General features: G+C 33.3%; 5 protein-coding genes across 5 annotated transcripts in view; 3 read left to right on the top strand and 2 right to left on the bottom strand.

Annotated features, from left to right (window-relative positions):
* The window catches only part of Pnut (septin 7-like protein pnut), a 118,681-nt gene that overhangs the window by 29,147 nt on the left and 72,784 nt on the right, over window positions 1-16,750 (top strand). The window lies entirely within an intron of this gene.
* Window positions 6,477-8,395, bottom strand: LOC143906487 (uncharacterized). The gene is made up of 6 exons (XM_077422628.1): window positions 8,295-8,395; window positions 8,117-8,212; window positions 7,894-7,998; window positions 7,591-7,808; window positions 7,257-7,419; window positions 6,477-7,170 (listed from the first exon to the last, which is right to left on the bottom strand). Exons 2-6 carry the CDS (start codon window positions 8,202-8,204, stop codon window positions 7,007-7,009), a joined length of 738 nt encoding a protein of 245 aa, XP_077278754.1. The 5' UTR covers window positions 8,205-8,212; window positions 8,295-8,395; the 3' UTR covers window positions 6,477-7,006.
* LOC143906483 (uncharacterized) lies at window positions 8,395-12,261 on the bottom strand. The gene is made up of 6 exons (XM_077422626.1): window positions 12,121-12,261; window positions 11,817-11,965; window positions 10,051-11,113; window positions 9,048-9,099; window positions 8,766-8,961; window positions 8,395-8,623 (listed from the first exon to the last, which is right to left on the bottom strand). The coding sequence occupies exons 3-6, from the start codon at window positions 10,056-10,058 to the stop codon at window positions 8,559-8,561; spliced, it is 321 nt and encodes a 106-aa protein (XP_077278752.1). The 5' UTR covers window positions 10,059-11,113; window positions 11,817-11,965; window positions 12,121-12,261; the 3' UTR covers window positions 8,395-8,558.
* LOC143906484 (uncharacterized) lies at window positions 12,142-13,029 on the top strand. Its single transcript, XM_077422627.1, has 2 exons — window positions 12,142-12,630; window positions 12,826-13,029. Exons 1-2 carry the CDS (start codon window positions 12,403-12,405, stop codon window positions 12,913-12,915), a joined length of 318 nt encoding a protein of 105 aa, XP_077278753.1. The 5' UTR covers window positions 12,142-12,402; the 3' UTR covers window positions 12,916-13,029.
* Window positions 13,189-16,673, top strand: LOC143906474 (uncharacterized). Its single transcript, XM_077422607.1, has 3 exons — window positions 13,189-13,388; window positions 13,613-13,780; window positions 13,892-16,673. The coding sequence occupies exon 3, from the start codon at window positions 14,621-14,623 to the stop codon at window positions 16,283-16,285; it is 1,665 nt and encodes a 554-aa protein (XP_077278733.1). The 5' UTR covers window positions 13,189-13,388; window positions 13,613-13,780; window positions 13,892-14,620; the 3' UTR covers window positions 16,286-16,673.

The raw sequence follows: 16,750 nt of genomic DNA, 5'->3' as shown, positions 1-16,750 counted from the left end.
TAATAAGTCGTTAACTGTAAAATTCTTTATTTATTTTTATTTGCGTGTCTTACTGAATGTTGTTCGCAACTGTATATGTATGTACCGATATCTTCAGGTATCGATATTTTTGATAATTATTTTTACGTCAGACATAATTTTAATTCATCCAATTTTTATTATGTCTAGACATAATTTTTGTCCAATTTTTATTATGTCTAGACATAATTTTAATTTAGCAATTTTTATTATGTCATGACAATTCTAATTCTGCCGCTAGGGAAATTTTAAGTCGATTCTTATGAATCAAGCTTGAATTCAATGTCTAGGTGTCCCAGGTTGCTAATGACGAGGTCCACATAGTGCGCTCTATAGTTTTCGGTGTACAGGTGTATTAATACCTTGAATTCGATGGCCACGTGTTCCAAGTTGCCGATGACGAGGTCCACATAGTGCGCTTCGTAGTTTTCAGTGTCTACATGTATTAATACCTCGAATTCGATATCTACGTGTCCTACATTGGGTGCGTTCAGCCGATACTCCTCTAGCCTAGCAATCGTGAGCAGACGCTCGTTTTCGCTCGTTTCCTCTCTTTTGACCTAATGGATTAAAAGGAGAGGAAACGAGCGAAAACGAGCGACTGCTCACAATTGCTAGGCTAGCGGAGTATCGGCTGAACGCACCCATTCAGATTTAAAGTTATTAATACACCTAGACACCAAAAACTATGAAGCGCATTATGTGGACTTCGTCATCGGCAACCTGGAACACGTAGACATCGAATTTGAGGTATTATTACACCTAGACACCAAAAACTACTGAGCGCGCTATCTGGACCTCGTCATCAGCAACCTGGGACACCTAAACATCGAATTCAAGGTATTAATACACGTAGACACCGAAAACTACGGAGCTCACTATCTAGACATCGTCATCGGCAACCTGGAACACTTAGACATCGCATTCAACGTATTACTACACCTGGACACCGAAAACTACAAAGCGCACTATGTGGACTTCGTCATCGGCAACCTGAGACACGTAGACATTGAATTCAACGTATTGTTACACCTGGACACCGAAAACTATGAAGCGCACTATCTGGACCTCGTCATCGGCAACCAGGGATACCTAGACATCGAATTCAAGCTTAATTCATAAGAATCGACTTAAAAATTCCCTAGCGGCATTTTCTGCCAAGCGTAGAGAATCTTTTTTTCCGTTAACTCAATATATATTATTTATATATATACCTAATTTACCTAAATAGAAATCTTCCTTCTGACCGATAAGTCTATCGACCTAATTTCGAAATACGCGCGCGATATCGAAACTGGCGATACCTGCGCCGCCAGCGTCGAAAAAGTGAAAGTGACGTTTCTGATTATGACGTCATCATATCAGACGTCGGCGTTAGAAGTAGAAGTATCTTAATAAAAAATTTTCACATTTGGACTTTGCGTCGCAATATCTCCGCTCGTAGGGCACGTAGCGGAATATTATGAGAGAAACCCCCCCCCCCTAATTGGACCCCAAGCTATCGATCAAGCCTACTTAGAACTTGATCCGTTCACTCGTTATCGAGATCTCAACATCTCGGGTACTCGCAACCCGTCGCGTCGCGTAAAAGAGTCACGGTCGGTCTCGCTCCGCGTGTACTTGGCGCGAGACACTACCGTGTCTCTTGATAGGTATTCAATTATTATCTACGCACATTCTTCTTCTGATTAACCAATTATTTAATCCGTTGAAAAATTGCGAACTTCTCATCTCTGAAAATGTTGTTACGAATCCTCTTGTAATTATTAGTACCTATATTATCCATAGCATGTGTGTGAGTGATTGATTCTTTACTTTCAAGCTACGCCTTTAATCTATGAAAAAAGTAACATTACTATAATTTGCCAGACATTTATTGCAAAGTCGATTTTTCTATATCTTTTTACACCTTCCATTTTCTATTACTGCTGTATTAAACATCGTACTTATAAAACTGATATTTTTCTAATAACAAATAAAGAGCTCTTATATCTATTTCATAATTGTCTTATATTACATTCCAAATGTTTCGATCCTAACATTGGATCATCTTCAGTGTGTTACAGCAAGTCAGTATTCCCCGTTAATTTCCATCCATATTATTGTCAGTATTTGAGATGTATTTCGTACTTCATCTAGTGTCGTCTCGTCTCGTGTTGCTATTTTACGTTAATTCGACAAATTAGTACAATGATTAAGATCATACATTTAACTTACAAAACTTATTATTTGAGATGTTTTATGTATTATAACTCGTGTTACATCGTGGTCCAAATTTCTGATATTTTTCTGCTTTTTGAAAGTAGAATGAAAATCATTAAGTATTCAGTAAATTTAAATTTGTGCGTATAGGTACTACATGTATTCTCATGTGAAATTAGTAATTAAACTTAATGCGCAATAAGTAATTACTTTACGAGCTTGTTAAATAAATACGTTTCCTGCATGCAATTTTTCGATGATAATTGCATCGCATACAATATGCATTAACATCTCGTGGTAGACCAGTAGAAATAGACATTATAATTCCAAAAATTAACAATAATTTCAAATGTCTTTAAACATTTTTTATCGCTTAGTTTTGTTACCAACATAATATATCTCATTTTGCTAACCTCCTCGAGGTCCGCAAAATGTTTAAAAAAACGATTGCAAAATTTGTTGCCACTTTACGTAGAAAATTGTAAATAATTAGCAAACTTGGGGAAATGTTTAATCGATGGTTTTCTGCTGTTTATTAAATTTGGTAACCTTTCCAAGGTCGGCAACATTGAAAATTGTTAAAAATTAACATTTTTGTTAATAAATGTTTTGCAAAAATGTTAGAATTTTCTTAAAAATATGCGAAAAGACATGTGAAAATTTGCAAACTCATAAAGTGCACGCAACACGTGTATATATATATATATAAATAAACGTTATTTAAATTGTTTATTTGACTGTATTTTCGCCAAAAAAATTCCAAACGAATATCAGTATAGCAAATGCTTAAAGCATTTTATGTCTTGTATATTTTTAAATTTGCTAACTTCTTCGAGCCCGGCAACATTATTAAATTAACAATAAAATAATTGGGTTTTTTTGTACTGACCAAAAACTACAAACATTTTGCAAATTTGGCATTTGGTTGGAAATGACATTCTAACAAGGAATTTGCATTTGCCAACTTTTTCGATGCACGCTAATTATCTAAAATTTTTAAACGGCCAATCACACACAGATGGCGATACTCCTATATTTGCTATATAAACAAATTAAATAACGTTTATTTATATACACTGGGCAACAAAATTATCGCAACAAAATTTTCGTCAAAAATTTGCCCAACTTCAAATAAGCACAACTCCGCGAAAAATTGTCATATCTAAAAAGTCTTTTTTTTTTTTTTTTTTTTAGGGTGAGTCTACTTTAGGGAACCATTGTTCAATTTCAAATTTAGCCTCCCCCCTCTCGCCGTTCTTCCAAAAGTAAGGACGTGTTTTTTCTCCGAAAAATTGCATACTTTGACTGAATTTTTTTTGTAACTATCATAGCAACCATCGTAAAATATAGACTTTTCCCTGCAAATTAAAAGGTAATTATTTACAAAAAGACCCCACTCGCCAATGACCTTGACCTTGACATATGTTGTCAAGGTCACCCTCCTGAGTGACCTTCAGAAGTTTTTAGCCGGCGGTCGCTTTTTATTAAAAAGTTATTAACAAAAAAAAGTTTGGCGATCGCACCGATTTCAATGATCTTGATATATGTTGTCAAGGTCATGACCCCGAGTGACCTTCAGAAGGTTTTAGCCGTCGCTCGCTATTTATTAAAAAGTTATTAACAAAAAAAGTTTGGAAAATATAGCATATATAGGTGCATATATAAGTTAGTTGACGCGCTTTAAACACTTAAATACTTTTAAAGCGTGTCACTAATCTACATAGGTACGATTTACTGCTTTAAATGTTGTGTTTTGGTAAAGCAGCGATTTTTTTGCAAAATAAAGTATTTTCTGCTTTAACAAAAAGACCTCAATTTATCAACAATTTACTGCTTTAAATGTTGTGTTTTGGTAAAGCAGCGACTTTCTCGCAAAATAAAGTATTCTCTGCTTTAAAAAAAAGCGTAATATTAGTCGTTTATGCCTTCCAATACTCAAAATAGCTGCTATATTTTCCAAACTTTTTTTGTTAATAACTTTTTATCGAATAGCGACCGCCGGCTAAAAATTTCTGAAGGTCACTCAGGAGGGTGACCTTGACAACATATGTCAAGATCAAGGTCATCGGCAGGTGGGGTCTTTTTGTAAATAATTACCAATTAAAAAAAGAATAAGCGTACGATTTTTTTCGCCAAGTTATGGCTTATCAAAGTTACCTATGCATTTTTGAGCATTCAATCACCGCCAACATTAGCATTACCCGATGGACACCACGGGGAGGTTGCTGGTCGGATTTTGCCCATCGTGTGTGTGTGTGTGTGTGTGTGTGTGTGTGTGTGTGTGTGTGCGTGTGTGCGTGTGTGCGTGTGTGCGTGTGTGCGTGTGTGCGTGTGTGCGTGTGTGCGTGTGTGCGTGTGTGCGTGTGTGCGTGTGTGCGTGTGTGCGTGTGTGCGTGTGTGCGTGTGTGCGTGTGTGCGTGTGTGCGTGTGTGCGTGTGTGGGTGTGTGCGTGTGTGCGTGTGTGCGTGTGTGCGTGTGTGCGTGTGTGCGTGTGTGCGTGTGTGCGTGTGTGCGTGTGTGTGTGTGTGTGTGTGTGTGTGTGTGTGTGTGTGTGTGTGTGTGTGTGTGTGTGTGTGTGTGTGTGTGTGTGTGTGTGTGTGTGTGTGTGTGTGTGCGTGTGTGTTAGCAGAGATTTGCACAAACTAATTTTTATTCAAACGAGGCATTGTTACGATTTTGTCTTTTGTTTTCCGAATGAACGATACAATACAGTGATTGCAATACTGTGAAGTTACTTAAAGAAGTAATGTACTGTGAAGTTACTTACTTCAGTATTACAAAACTTCACAGTATTGCAGTCACTGTATTGTATTGCTTATTCGAAAAACAAAAGACAAAAGACCCGGGTTCATCAACCCGGGAAAAAAAAGGTTATATATAATTATATGTAAATATATATGAATTTGGTCTCTATATGATTATATATATAATTATATATAAAAAGAACTGTTTAACTTCGATAATAAAAAGCGATGATAAAGTGTATATTTTTTCAAAAACTACCCGGGAAAAAAAGATTATATATAATTATATATAATCAACAACTTGCGCTCTGATTGGTCGACGCACGACATCAACAACAACAGCGACCGCAACCGCCAACAGCAATCGCTAGTGTGATACGGCCTTTACGACAGGACTACGACGCGGTTGTGACCACGGTCGCGTTCCGTAGAACGACTGCTGATTTGTCATCTTACCAACACTACGTTGATTTGTCGATTCACTTATATGACTTACGACTTACGATATACAACCCCAAGGAAATCTGTAATTCCGTAATTTTTTCTCGTTTTCTATATCAAATCGGAGTTTCCCTGAATCATTGATGTATGTACTGCAATTCTGGAAAAGGATTTTTAATTCTGTCAAATTAATCAGCACATAAACATTGGTCTGATATTGGATCTATGTTGATTGCCCAACTTATATTATGTCGGCCCGACGTTCCAAAATAACAATGGACCGATGTTGGTGGCGTCACGCTGGTTCACCGACGGCCAATGATTGGTGAAATATTGGATGTTACATTTAGCCAACATTGTACCAACGATTTAAAAATGATCAAATCGCACAAAAACATTGGCCCAATATTGAACATATGTCGACTATTTAAATTATAGATATTGGCCCAACGTTCCTAAATGATAATGGACCAACATTGGGTGCATCCGGTGCATTAATAAGTATACGATGTTTAACTAATATTATTTTTAATAATATTAGTAAATCTAAAAAATAAAATGGACGTTAATACATTTTATACTTATATCTGTTGTATTACTAATTACATGTTATTTATACAGTTTTAGAAATTATTGTAGAAATGAGTTAAAATTTATGTAATTATATATATATATATATATATATATATATATATATATTATATAATTTATATAATTTAATAAGATATTATAATGTATAAATAACATGTAATTAGTAAATACAACAGCTATAAGTATAAAATGCATCATACATGTATTGACGTCTATTTTATTTTTTAGATTTACAAATATTATTAAAAATGATATTAGTTAAACATCGTATAATTATTAATTAGAAATTGTCGATATTAATTAAACCTTAAAAATGTAAAGATTATAAGCAGCGAATGTATAAAAGTAAATTTTCTATAATAAAATTAACATGTCTAAAATTCGGATATAGAATTATCTTTATTATATAATACATAGTACACGCAATAAAATAAACAGTTACACAATTAAATATTTTAATTCTAAGACTGAATAGTACACACACACACAATTTAAAATAAATATGAAGAAAATAATATAATTTGTATTTAGTGTTGTAATATAATTTGGTATAAAATATTGTTTGTTATATCGATATAAAACTATTGTTATACTATATTATATGTTAAGGTCAGTCTTTATTTTTCTAAACAAAACGTTACGAACAATATTTAACTTCTAAAGTTTAGCAGAAACTTTTACAAAATTGCACAATTATAAATTATCTAAAAAAAAAACTAACAATATTAGTCTCAAATGCAATTGATATATTATACTAACTAGCAATATTAATGTTTCTAACAGTAAATAATAATGTCACAGAGTAAACAAACTATATTGTGCACAATAAAAGAAAGAGCAAAATGTATCATTTTTATCAAGAGCAAAATAAGAAATATCATAAATGATATCCTCAAAGTAATTTAATATCTGTAAAAAGTAATCATTTTCCATGATTTATGGCAAATTGAAAATCAAATAAAAAAAAGTAATTTTTTCATAGAAAGAGAAAACATTAAAAAATTTAATTCTTAACTCGTATAACTTTCTGATTGTGCTTCATCAGTCTGGTTGTTATTTATAGTTTCTTTCCTTTTGTTTCGACTACCATCTCGATCCATTGCATAACGTAACCAAGATTTAATTGTTTCTTTGGTTATTTTATAAGATGTTTCTTGATTAGTGCTTGCAGATCCTATGAAGTATAAGAAAACTCAATTTTACAATATGAAAATTGCATTACAATTTATTTTAAAAAATTACTTGCAATTATAGACTTACTAAGGATGAGTTTGCATATGGCATCAAAAGATTGAAGACTTGTTTTGGCTCCTCTTCCTGCCCAGTTCAATTTTTGTGTTAATTCATTATGGATAATCCGTCTGAGAATCCTCCGCGTGTGATCCGCTTGCGAAGTTCCTCCAAGGCGGCGAAAATGATTAACCTGAGAACAAAAATAAAATAACCTTAATTTTTTGGATAATTTTTTTTGAAGACATTCCATGAATAACAAGTATTTTTTTTATAACAAAATACGAACAGTTTTGGAAAAACAAAACAAAATTTTTACAATTTTAAAAAAGAAAACAAATCAACATATACAATAATTGCTTACGTAAAGTTCAAAGATAGATTTTTGTTTCAAAAATTCATTGAAACTTGGCAGATTCCTCAATGACAAGGCAGATATAAGAGTCTCTGTTTCCTCAGGTAACTTTTCCTCTGCAACGTTGTCACTGAGCAGTTTTTTTTTTATACAATTGATGTCCTTTTTTATGCTGCTTATGTCAAATTTAATATCTTCAAATGTAGTAACTAAGTTCTTGAATTGACCTGAAAGCATGTTTAATTATCAGCAATTTAATGTTTGTAATAGTCAGTATTGATTTTTCCATGATAGTATAAAAGCTTATTTTACCTTCAGATAAACTTATACTTGCTCGCGATTGTGACGCTGTTGCTACTCTTGCCGTCAATGCCGTGGTCTTAGTAAGTACAGAAGAATGCGAACTCATTTCTTTATCTATAAACATAAGTCAAAAAAGCTATCAAAAAATTCTGTAATTTACTAAAAACATAAAAATATTTGTTTTATGTAACTTACTTTGTATATTTTTATTATTATTAAAAGCTTATTTTACCTTCATATAAACTTGTATTTGCTCGCGATTGTGACGCTGTTGCTACTTTTGCCGCTGGCTTAGTAAGTACAGAAGAATGCGAACTCATTTCTTTATCTATAAACATAAGTCAAAAAAAATTATCAAAAAATTATATAATTTACTAAAAACATAAAAATATTTGTTTTATGTTACTTACTTTGGATATTATTATTATTAGCCGGTAACTGAATAGGATCTGGTTCAGGTAAAAGTTTGCTTTTCTTTTTATTCTTTGAAATAGAATTCCGATTTCTATCTATCTCTAATCAGTTTCACTAGATGAAGATGCTTCATTAGATGATCTTTCAGATGCAGATACATTAGCTGATTTGGATACATCAGCATAACGCTGATTTGGAAAGCGTTTTCTTTTCTTTAATTGGTTCTCGGCGATTACCTCATCAGGCACTTCCGTGCCTGTTTAAATTTCATCAGTATCTAAATACTGATATCCATCTCTTTTTGATTTAGCTTTTGCTAACAGATCTGCAAATTAAACTAATTAATTTCGTATCAAACAGAATTTTTAATTTTTGTGAGAAAAGAGATAATAAAATAAAAATCAAATTTTAATTTTAAAAATTATGTTAACAGTCAATATTAAAAGTCAATTCAAAAATATATTTACTTGTTTGATACAAAACTCGACATGAATGTGTCTTCCAATATGATTTTGGTGTTTCGAAAGTTGTAACTGCTTTCCAAAATCGAGTTCCTTTATATTGAGGATAAAAAGTTTTATGATTTCCATCAGTCAACCAGGAAGTTGGTATCACTTCACAAGTTTCTTCTTCAGGAAAATCCACTACAGAAAACATTCTTATCTATAAATAAAAAAAAACATAAAATATTACATAATTGTATTAGATATTATAATAAAAACAATCTCTAATCTTAGTATTATATATACCTTTCTTCTATCATGGTGTATGCAGAAGAGGAAGACATACCGAAAAAAGAGACTGTTTCAAAAGAACATTTTTACAGAAAACAGAACTGATATTCCAAGCTTCATAGTTTTTGGATAGAGATAAAACTTTAAATATTCTCAAAAGTGATGAAGGACACAAATAACTGTACATATCTTCTATTTGCAGATATTTTAATCCAATAATATATATATCCTTATTCAATTTCACAAAATTGTAAATTACTACAATGTTATTGTCTTTCATGGTGACACAGTTATTCCCGGAAAACGTTGATAAAATAAAGGCAGTGCTTTTTACCTTCTTGAATTGTTGTACATGACAAGGAAAATTAATTAGAGGTCCATCGGAATGACTTGAATTTAATACAACATGATAGCGAAATTTTTTATCTGTTTGTATAATCATTTAATAGTTTTTTGTTTTCTGTAGCTAATACATGTGAGCTTTCTGACAGCCTTTTCACTATTTGCTGTAATGGTTGATCAGAAGTTCTCAAAAGTCTTTTTAACTTAAAAAGAAAAGACTCAAAAGGGAAAGCACTAAATGTGTCAAAAATGCCATATTTCTTTGCATCAGCTGTTAAATGAGTTAAACAATGAATATTATAAACAACTGTGTCAGCACCATATAATTTAGACCAGTGATTAACAAAGGATCTTAATAAATCGGAAGCAAAATCAAGATAATTTACAATTAGACTTGTACTACATAAAATAGTAGAAGCTACATGTAGTAACAAGAAATGTTTATAAATTGCGGAAGGAACATTGTTATTTAAAACAACTATCCCGGAATACAAGAGGAACTGCCGAAATTCTGAAGCTTTCCAATGTGCAATTTTCTTTAAGCTACGTGGTTTCCTTTGAAACTCAATTGGAAAATGTTTTCTCTGAGCAATTAATTCATTGGAAATGCACTCAATAGAATAAGCTGATAATCTAACACGTAGATCTCTTTTTAATAACATCATTAGAATCTTACACATGCATCCAAGTGGTAGCAAATGTATGTAATCCAAAGGAATTTGAGAAATTAACCCCATATTAAATTCTGACAGAGGAGATATTGACTTATGGTGATCTGGATCTGACATTGAAGCAAAACTTTCATCAGTACGTAATGGTGCATCTTGTAATGGAAATGTCATTCTATGATTTATATATACACCTTCTTGTTCACATCGGTCACATCCTGAATATGCATTAAATAACTTGCAACATTTGATCATACAACGTGCTGGAGTGTCACAGATAAAAGCTCTGATTGCAACTTTAAATTGCATCTGACTTCTGTCATGGAAAAATCCATTTTCACATAGTTCTTTGAGTTCTGGTACAAAATCTTCAAAATAACCAGTAATTGGTTCTGGTTTACTTTCACCAAGAAACAAAGAAACTAAAAATGGCTCATACTGATATCATTTATCAATAACATAGCAAAGTATTGGCCAAAATTGCTTTGAGGAACTTTTATATATAGGTATTCCATCAACATTGAAAGTCAGTTGAATAGTATCGCCATAATATTTATGCTTCATTTGTAAATTGGGAGTGATGCCGATATAATGCAAAACACCACTACTACCTAATTTTTTTACAAGTGCTTGTCTACTTGTTTTTAATAGAGTACGTGCATCTCTGGGAAGGTTTTCAATATTTGTGTACTTTTTCAGAATTTTTAATAACTTATTTATCGATGAATGCTTAATATTTTCTTCTATACACCATTTTTGTATTTTACTATTTACAGATATATCACTGCTACTTTGTGACATATTGTCATCTGAAGATGATGCAGACTCATTATCAAAATTACCATCACAATCTTCACAATAGTCATTAATATCATCACAATCACTACTTTTTGAATCATTCAAACTATCTTCATATAAATGACAATTATTTTCATTTATATTATTATCATAATTATTGTCATTTATATTTTCATTATTATTATCAGTCAATTCCTTCAAAAATTCTTTCATATGGGCTTTTACCCTTTTCCTAACTTTTCTATACTTCCGGGCTCTCTGTGCCATTTTTATCTATAATAAAAATACGTAATTAATTAAAAATTACGTGATATTAATTATGAATATGCATCATATTCACATAATGATACATAGGATATAATACAAAAGACTATAACAATGACACACATATTAGAAATTGCCAAAGAAAAGATTAGAACATAGAAAAGAACCTAGAAATAATATTAATAAATATTCACATAATGATACATAGGATAATACATAGGACAATGACACATATATCAGAAATTGCTAAAAAAAAGATTAGAACATAGAAAAGAACATAGAAATAATATTAATAAAAAATGTGAATGTGTAATGTATATCAGTCTCGAGAAAAAAGGTACTATATGAAAGTGTTTCCAATTTCATTCTATTTTTATAATTCAATTACCAGAATTTGATTATATTAACCATGCAATGATCAATGATATAGGCAATATATATTTATCGCGTGAACTGTGCAAATATATCATGTTTTGCCTTACAATTAAGGATTATCATAATTTTGCCGTATAAAGTACTTCAGAAAAGTCAAAGAAATTATTGAACGATTTTATACTGGATATGCTTTTGACGCTACGTTTAACTTTTTAATATAATTTATTCTGCCAAGCAAATATGATTATTTTAGGTTAAGAATGACTTATTTCCGTTGTTAACACTGTCAGTAAATATCATAAATATCTTTATATAAACAAATAAAAAAGTTACTCACCTGCAATCCAATGCAAGAACACGACTCTTCTTTTTCTTATTTTAATTATTAAACGTCTGTGTCCTGGTCTCTAAATGATCTAAAACGCTTCTTCTTAAGTTGGCTTTTATACATATACCTCTTGACACAGTGCAATACGGCACGTTTATCTAAAACGCAATATAACGCACTGACACAATCGAATATAATTTATTCTGCCAAGCAAATACGATTATTTTAGGTTAAGAATGACTTATTTCCGTTGTTAACACTGTCAGTAAATATCATAAATATCTTTATATAAACAAATAAAAAAGTTACTCACCTGCAATCCAATTAAGCAAGAGCACGACTCTTCTTTTTCTTATTTTAATTATTAAACGTCTGTGTCCTGGTCTCTAAATAATCTAAAACGCTTCTTCTTCTTAAGTTGGCTCTTATATATACTTCTTGACACAGTGCAATACGGCACGTTTATCAAAACGCAATACAACGCACTGACACGATCGAGCACGAGCACCAATAAAACAAAACACGCGATCTTCGTTTCTTGACTGCGCGCCCGGCGCGCGCGCCCTGCGTGATCGTGACGGCCCCCACGGCCACGATGCCGACGACGGCCGCGACGGCTCCTACGGCCACGATGCCGACGACAGCAACGACGACCCCGAGGCCCGTGACGGCCCTCACGATCACGATGCCGACGGCGGCCGCGACGGCCTCTAGAGCCACGACGTCAACGACGACCCCGGCGGTCGTAACGGCGCCCATGGCCACGGCGACGATGTCGACCACAGCAACGGCTCCGACGGCGACTCAGCCGATCGTATTAAACGTAAGTGTTGAAATAATGGGATAATTTCTTATCATTATTGATAATGATTATTAACACTTTGCAATGACAGTCGCACATATCACATGTGACGCATACGTGACAGCGTTCGACAAAGTGTTAATAATGAAATTTATTTACGTATATATATATACACGAAAATGTCATTTTACTTAAAATATTTATTTTTTGTTACAGCCTGAAACGTTAAGCTCGTTGGTGCGGGCGGTATACAACGCGATGCGAGGGAGAGGCAGAGGCAGAGGCGAAGCTGGAGAAGATAAATAAATCACCGGAATCCAAATTCATTACTATGAGAAATAATATATAACTTTTATATCATACTTTTATATCGTACTTCTTTTAATTTACTTTGAAATAAAATAACAATATTAATATACATATAGGTGATATATTTTATTTATGCGTAGCTGTTCCTCTGACTTCTAAAAATCCTTTCCTTCCTTACTTAACAAAAATAGTATTACGTTAACAAATTTTAATTTTTATGTTAATAAATTATATATAGAGAGCCTCTAGGAGAGAGAGGCGACAACGGGTCATGTGACCAGCCATTCCGTGATTGGCTAGCAACATTATTGAGGGGGGCAAAGGCGAGATTGCGACGTCAATGCAGAAGAGCGTAGGAGGGGGTTAGCGCAGGCAGGTTAAGTCAGGTTAAGTTGAGGTAAACACGCCGCATGGTCATCCGCGCGTGAGTGACTGAGTGACAAAATTAACATCAATTCAACGAAGGAACGGTAAGTTTTTATTTAGCAAAAGTTGAAAAAATATAAAGAAAATTATTAAAATATTATTTACGTGCTATAATAATATTACAAAGCTATATGCGAAATCTGCTGCACAGAACAAAAGTGTCATTATTTTTTTAAACCGAGTATATTGCAGATTCTTGATGAATAGTGTAGTTAAAAAATAAATAAATACTACAGTACAGTACTAATTTATTGTTTTTGTATTACAGGCACTAATCATGCCATCGAGATGCACCGCATATAAGTGCAGTAACAACAGCAATGACGGCTACGCACTTGTAACATATCCGCAAAATGAGTCGCTGAGACAGAAATGGATCGCTGCGGTTGGAAGAGGAAAGAGCTGGTCACCTAATAATACTCAAAAACTTTGCGAGGTTAGTAACAATATGCAGTTTGCTCTGACTTTGCACTTCGGAAGATAAATAGATGTAACCACGTAATCTACTGTTAGACTGAAGTATATATTTGTGATTTCCTTTCTCTAGATACACTTCCAACCATCAGAAATAAAATTTGTCGCTGGGCGTAAACAAGTAAAACTTGGTGCAGTTCCTTCACGGTTTTGTACGTGCAGTATAAGAAAAAAACGAAATATCTAAACATCTACATCAAAATGGCTGTGTGCAGACTTGCAAACCACTAACTAAAGAAAATGTACAACCTACTACGTCTCAAGAAATTGTTGAGCAAATGGATGAAATGCAACCAATGGACGAGAATGCGAATTCACCGAGGAGCATCATAATAAAAGAAAATGAACAATTGCGGAATGAAATGAAAGGAACTGTGGAAGAAGTAGTAAAAGTAAACGAGAAGACTGAAAGAATTGATGTAGAAGTTGTGGATACAAACGTATACGAAGAAAATTATAAACTAAAACAACAGGTTAAAGTACTAAATGAACGTTTACAACTTACGCAAAAAGTGTTGGCTGAGGATCAATGGACAGCTTTAAAAACTGGGCAAAGTAGAGGTTTAAAATGGTCAAAAGAAACAGTGCTAAAAGGGCTGGCCTTGCGTTTTACTTGTGGCACTACAGGTTACAATTATGTAAGAGAAGTTGTTGCTCCCTTTCCTTCAGTCAGGACTTTACAACGGAGTATAGAGAACATCTCTTTTGAACCAGGAGTTTTGACAGACATTTTTGCCCTACTTAAAGAAATGGGAGAGCATTAGATGAAATTCACAAGTTCTGCTGTTTGGTTTTCGATGAAATGAGCATCCGTGAAAAAATAGATTTTGATTGGAACAGTAAGACTTACATTGGATACACCACTCTACCTGGTTTACCTCGAACGATAGCATCTAAGTTAATGGCTTTTCTTCTCAGCGGAGTATGTAAAAGATGGAAGCAGATTGTAGCATACCACTTTACACCTTTACAGACACATAACAAGAGTATCAAGAAAATTATACTGAACATATTAGAACAATGTGAAAGGAATGGCCTTGTTGTGATCTGTTTAGTTTGCGATATGGGTAATCGTGGCATCTTAAATGAACTTGGATTCAGCTGCAGGAAAAACAAAATGGTATACAGCATTCCTCATCCATTCAACTCTTCAAGAAATTTGTATGCCATTCCAGATTTTATTCATACTTTCAAGAATTTGAAAGAAATGTTAATGAAAGTTGGTGTTATTCTATTACCTGAAGATGTTGTTAATAAGTATAATTTACAATCACAAGCAGTAGATATGAGATATGTAGAGTGGCTTGAAGATAAACAATCTGATATGGATCTGAAATTTAATCCGAATTTGAAGAAGAAGGATTTAAAACCTAATCATTTCAATAAAATGAAGGTGACCCCAGCTACCAACACTATCAGCCCTCAAACAGCAGGAGCTCTTTTTCGTCTCAGTGAAACTATGAATGACTCAGTAATGGAGACAACAGCTTGGTTTATTTTAATGTTAAGACACTTATTCAAGATAATGACTTCACGTGACAGATTGTTTGCATTGAGTTTTAATAAGATGAACTGTTATCATACAGCAATAGAAACTATTCGCTTATTTATTTCTATCTTCAGAAATGCAACGATTGAAGGAGATTGGAAAATCACTCTCACACATATGATTATGTGTTTGGAAGCTATATTAGAAATTCAAGAGATGTTACTTCAAACGAAATCATTGGATTTTTTATGTTTAGCCCGCTTTAGTCAGGACTGCATTGAAAATGAATTTTCCAACATTCGTATACAACGGCCAAAACCCTCTGCTCTGGAATGTAAAAATCGTCTGAAACAATTGGCCATATCACGTAAAGCTGTGTCGATAAGTAGCTCCAGCTATAACTTTGATGGATCTCCAACGTTGATTGACCTGATGTCAAGAAATAGAAAACCAGAAGAAACTGATACTTCACCGTCAATTATGTTCCCACAGTTGAATGCAACTGGATGTTTAACGGACGAGGAGGAAGAAATCTTATACAAAATGTGTGGCTACGTTGTGTTCAAGCTTAAGCAGCGAATAAAGTGCACTGATTGTTACTCAAAACTATTGCATTCAGGTCCAGGTCTGCATCCCAGAGGCGGCTTTGTAAAAGCTTGTGAATTTCTGGAGGGAGCTCTTGTTTCGGTCTCAGATGAGGTATTTCAACTTTTGAAAGCAATAGAATTAATTCTGAAAGGCATAAAGAATCAACTCAAAGATGTAGGACAAGCATTGAAAGCAAAATTGGAACACCATTTGAAAAACGAATTAAGTAATTTCACCATTAGCACTTGTCATAATAGGAAAGATCTTTTAATTTCCAGATATTGTAGCATGAGATTGCGTCAGATATCATTAGAATTAAGCAGCATTTCTGTCAATAAGAATAATACATCTGCCTTTGGCAGCAAGAGCATGGGCTCAAGACTTAGCTGATAATTTCAATCCAGTAAAACGAACAGCCACAATTCCAAAGAACTTAATTGGTACAAACTAATGAAACAATATTGTATAATATTATGCCATATTGTACGTTTAAGTTATGTTCAATACGTGTGCAATGATTTATTAGCAGTTATGTAAGGATTTGAATAGTTTATCTCTATTGCTACGTTTTCAGTTTGTTTATGATGCTCGTTTTCACCAACATCGTTTAACTTGAACCTTAGCTCAATTCACTCTTTGTCTATTTTTAAAGGAGAAAGAGACAAAGAGTGAATTAAACTAAGGTTCAAGTTAAACGGCGTTAGTAAAAACGGGTATTAAGTAATACACGATATTATTGACTGATGTATATAGGTAATATAATGAAAAATATGTTCCTATAACACGTACGTTTACAATATGACACTTTATTTATGTTATTCAATACGTGTGTAATGATTTATTAGCGATTACAAT

This window comes from Temnothorax americanus, unplaced genomic scaffold (genome assembly GCF_048541705.1).
Source record: "Temnothorax americanus isolate GAGA-0224 unplaced genomic scaffold, ASM4854170v1 Scaffold71, whole genome shotgun sequence".
Classification (NCBI taxonomy): domain Eukaryota; kingdom Metazoa; phylum Arthropoda; class Insecta; order Hymenoptera; family Formicidae; genus Temnothorax; species Temnothorax americanus.
This window is presented reverse-complemented; position numbering and strand designations above follow the sequence as displayed.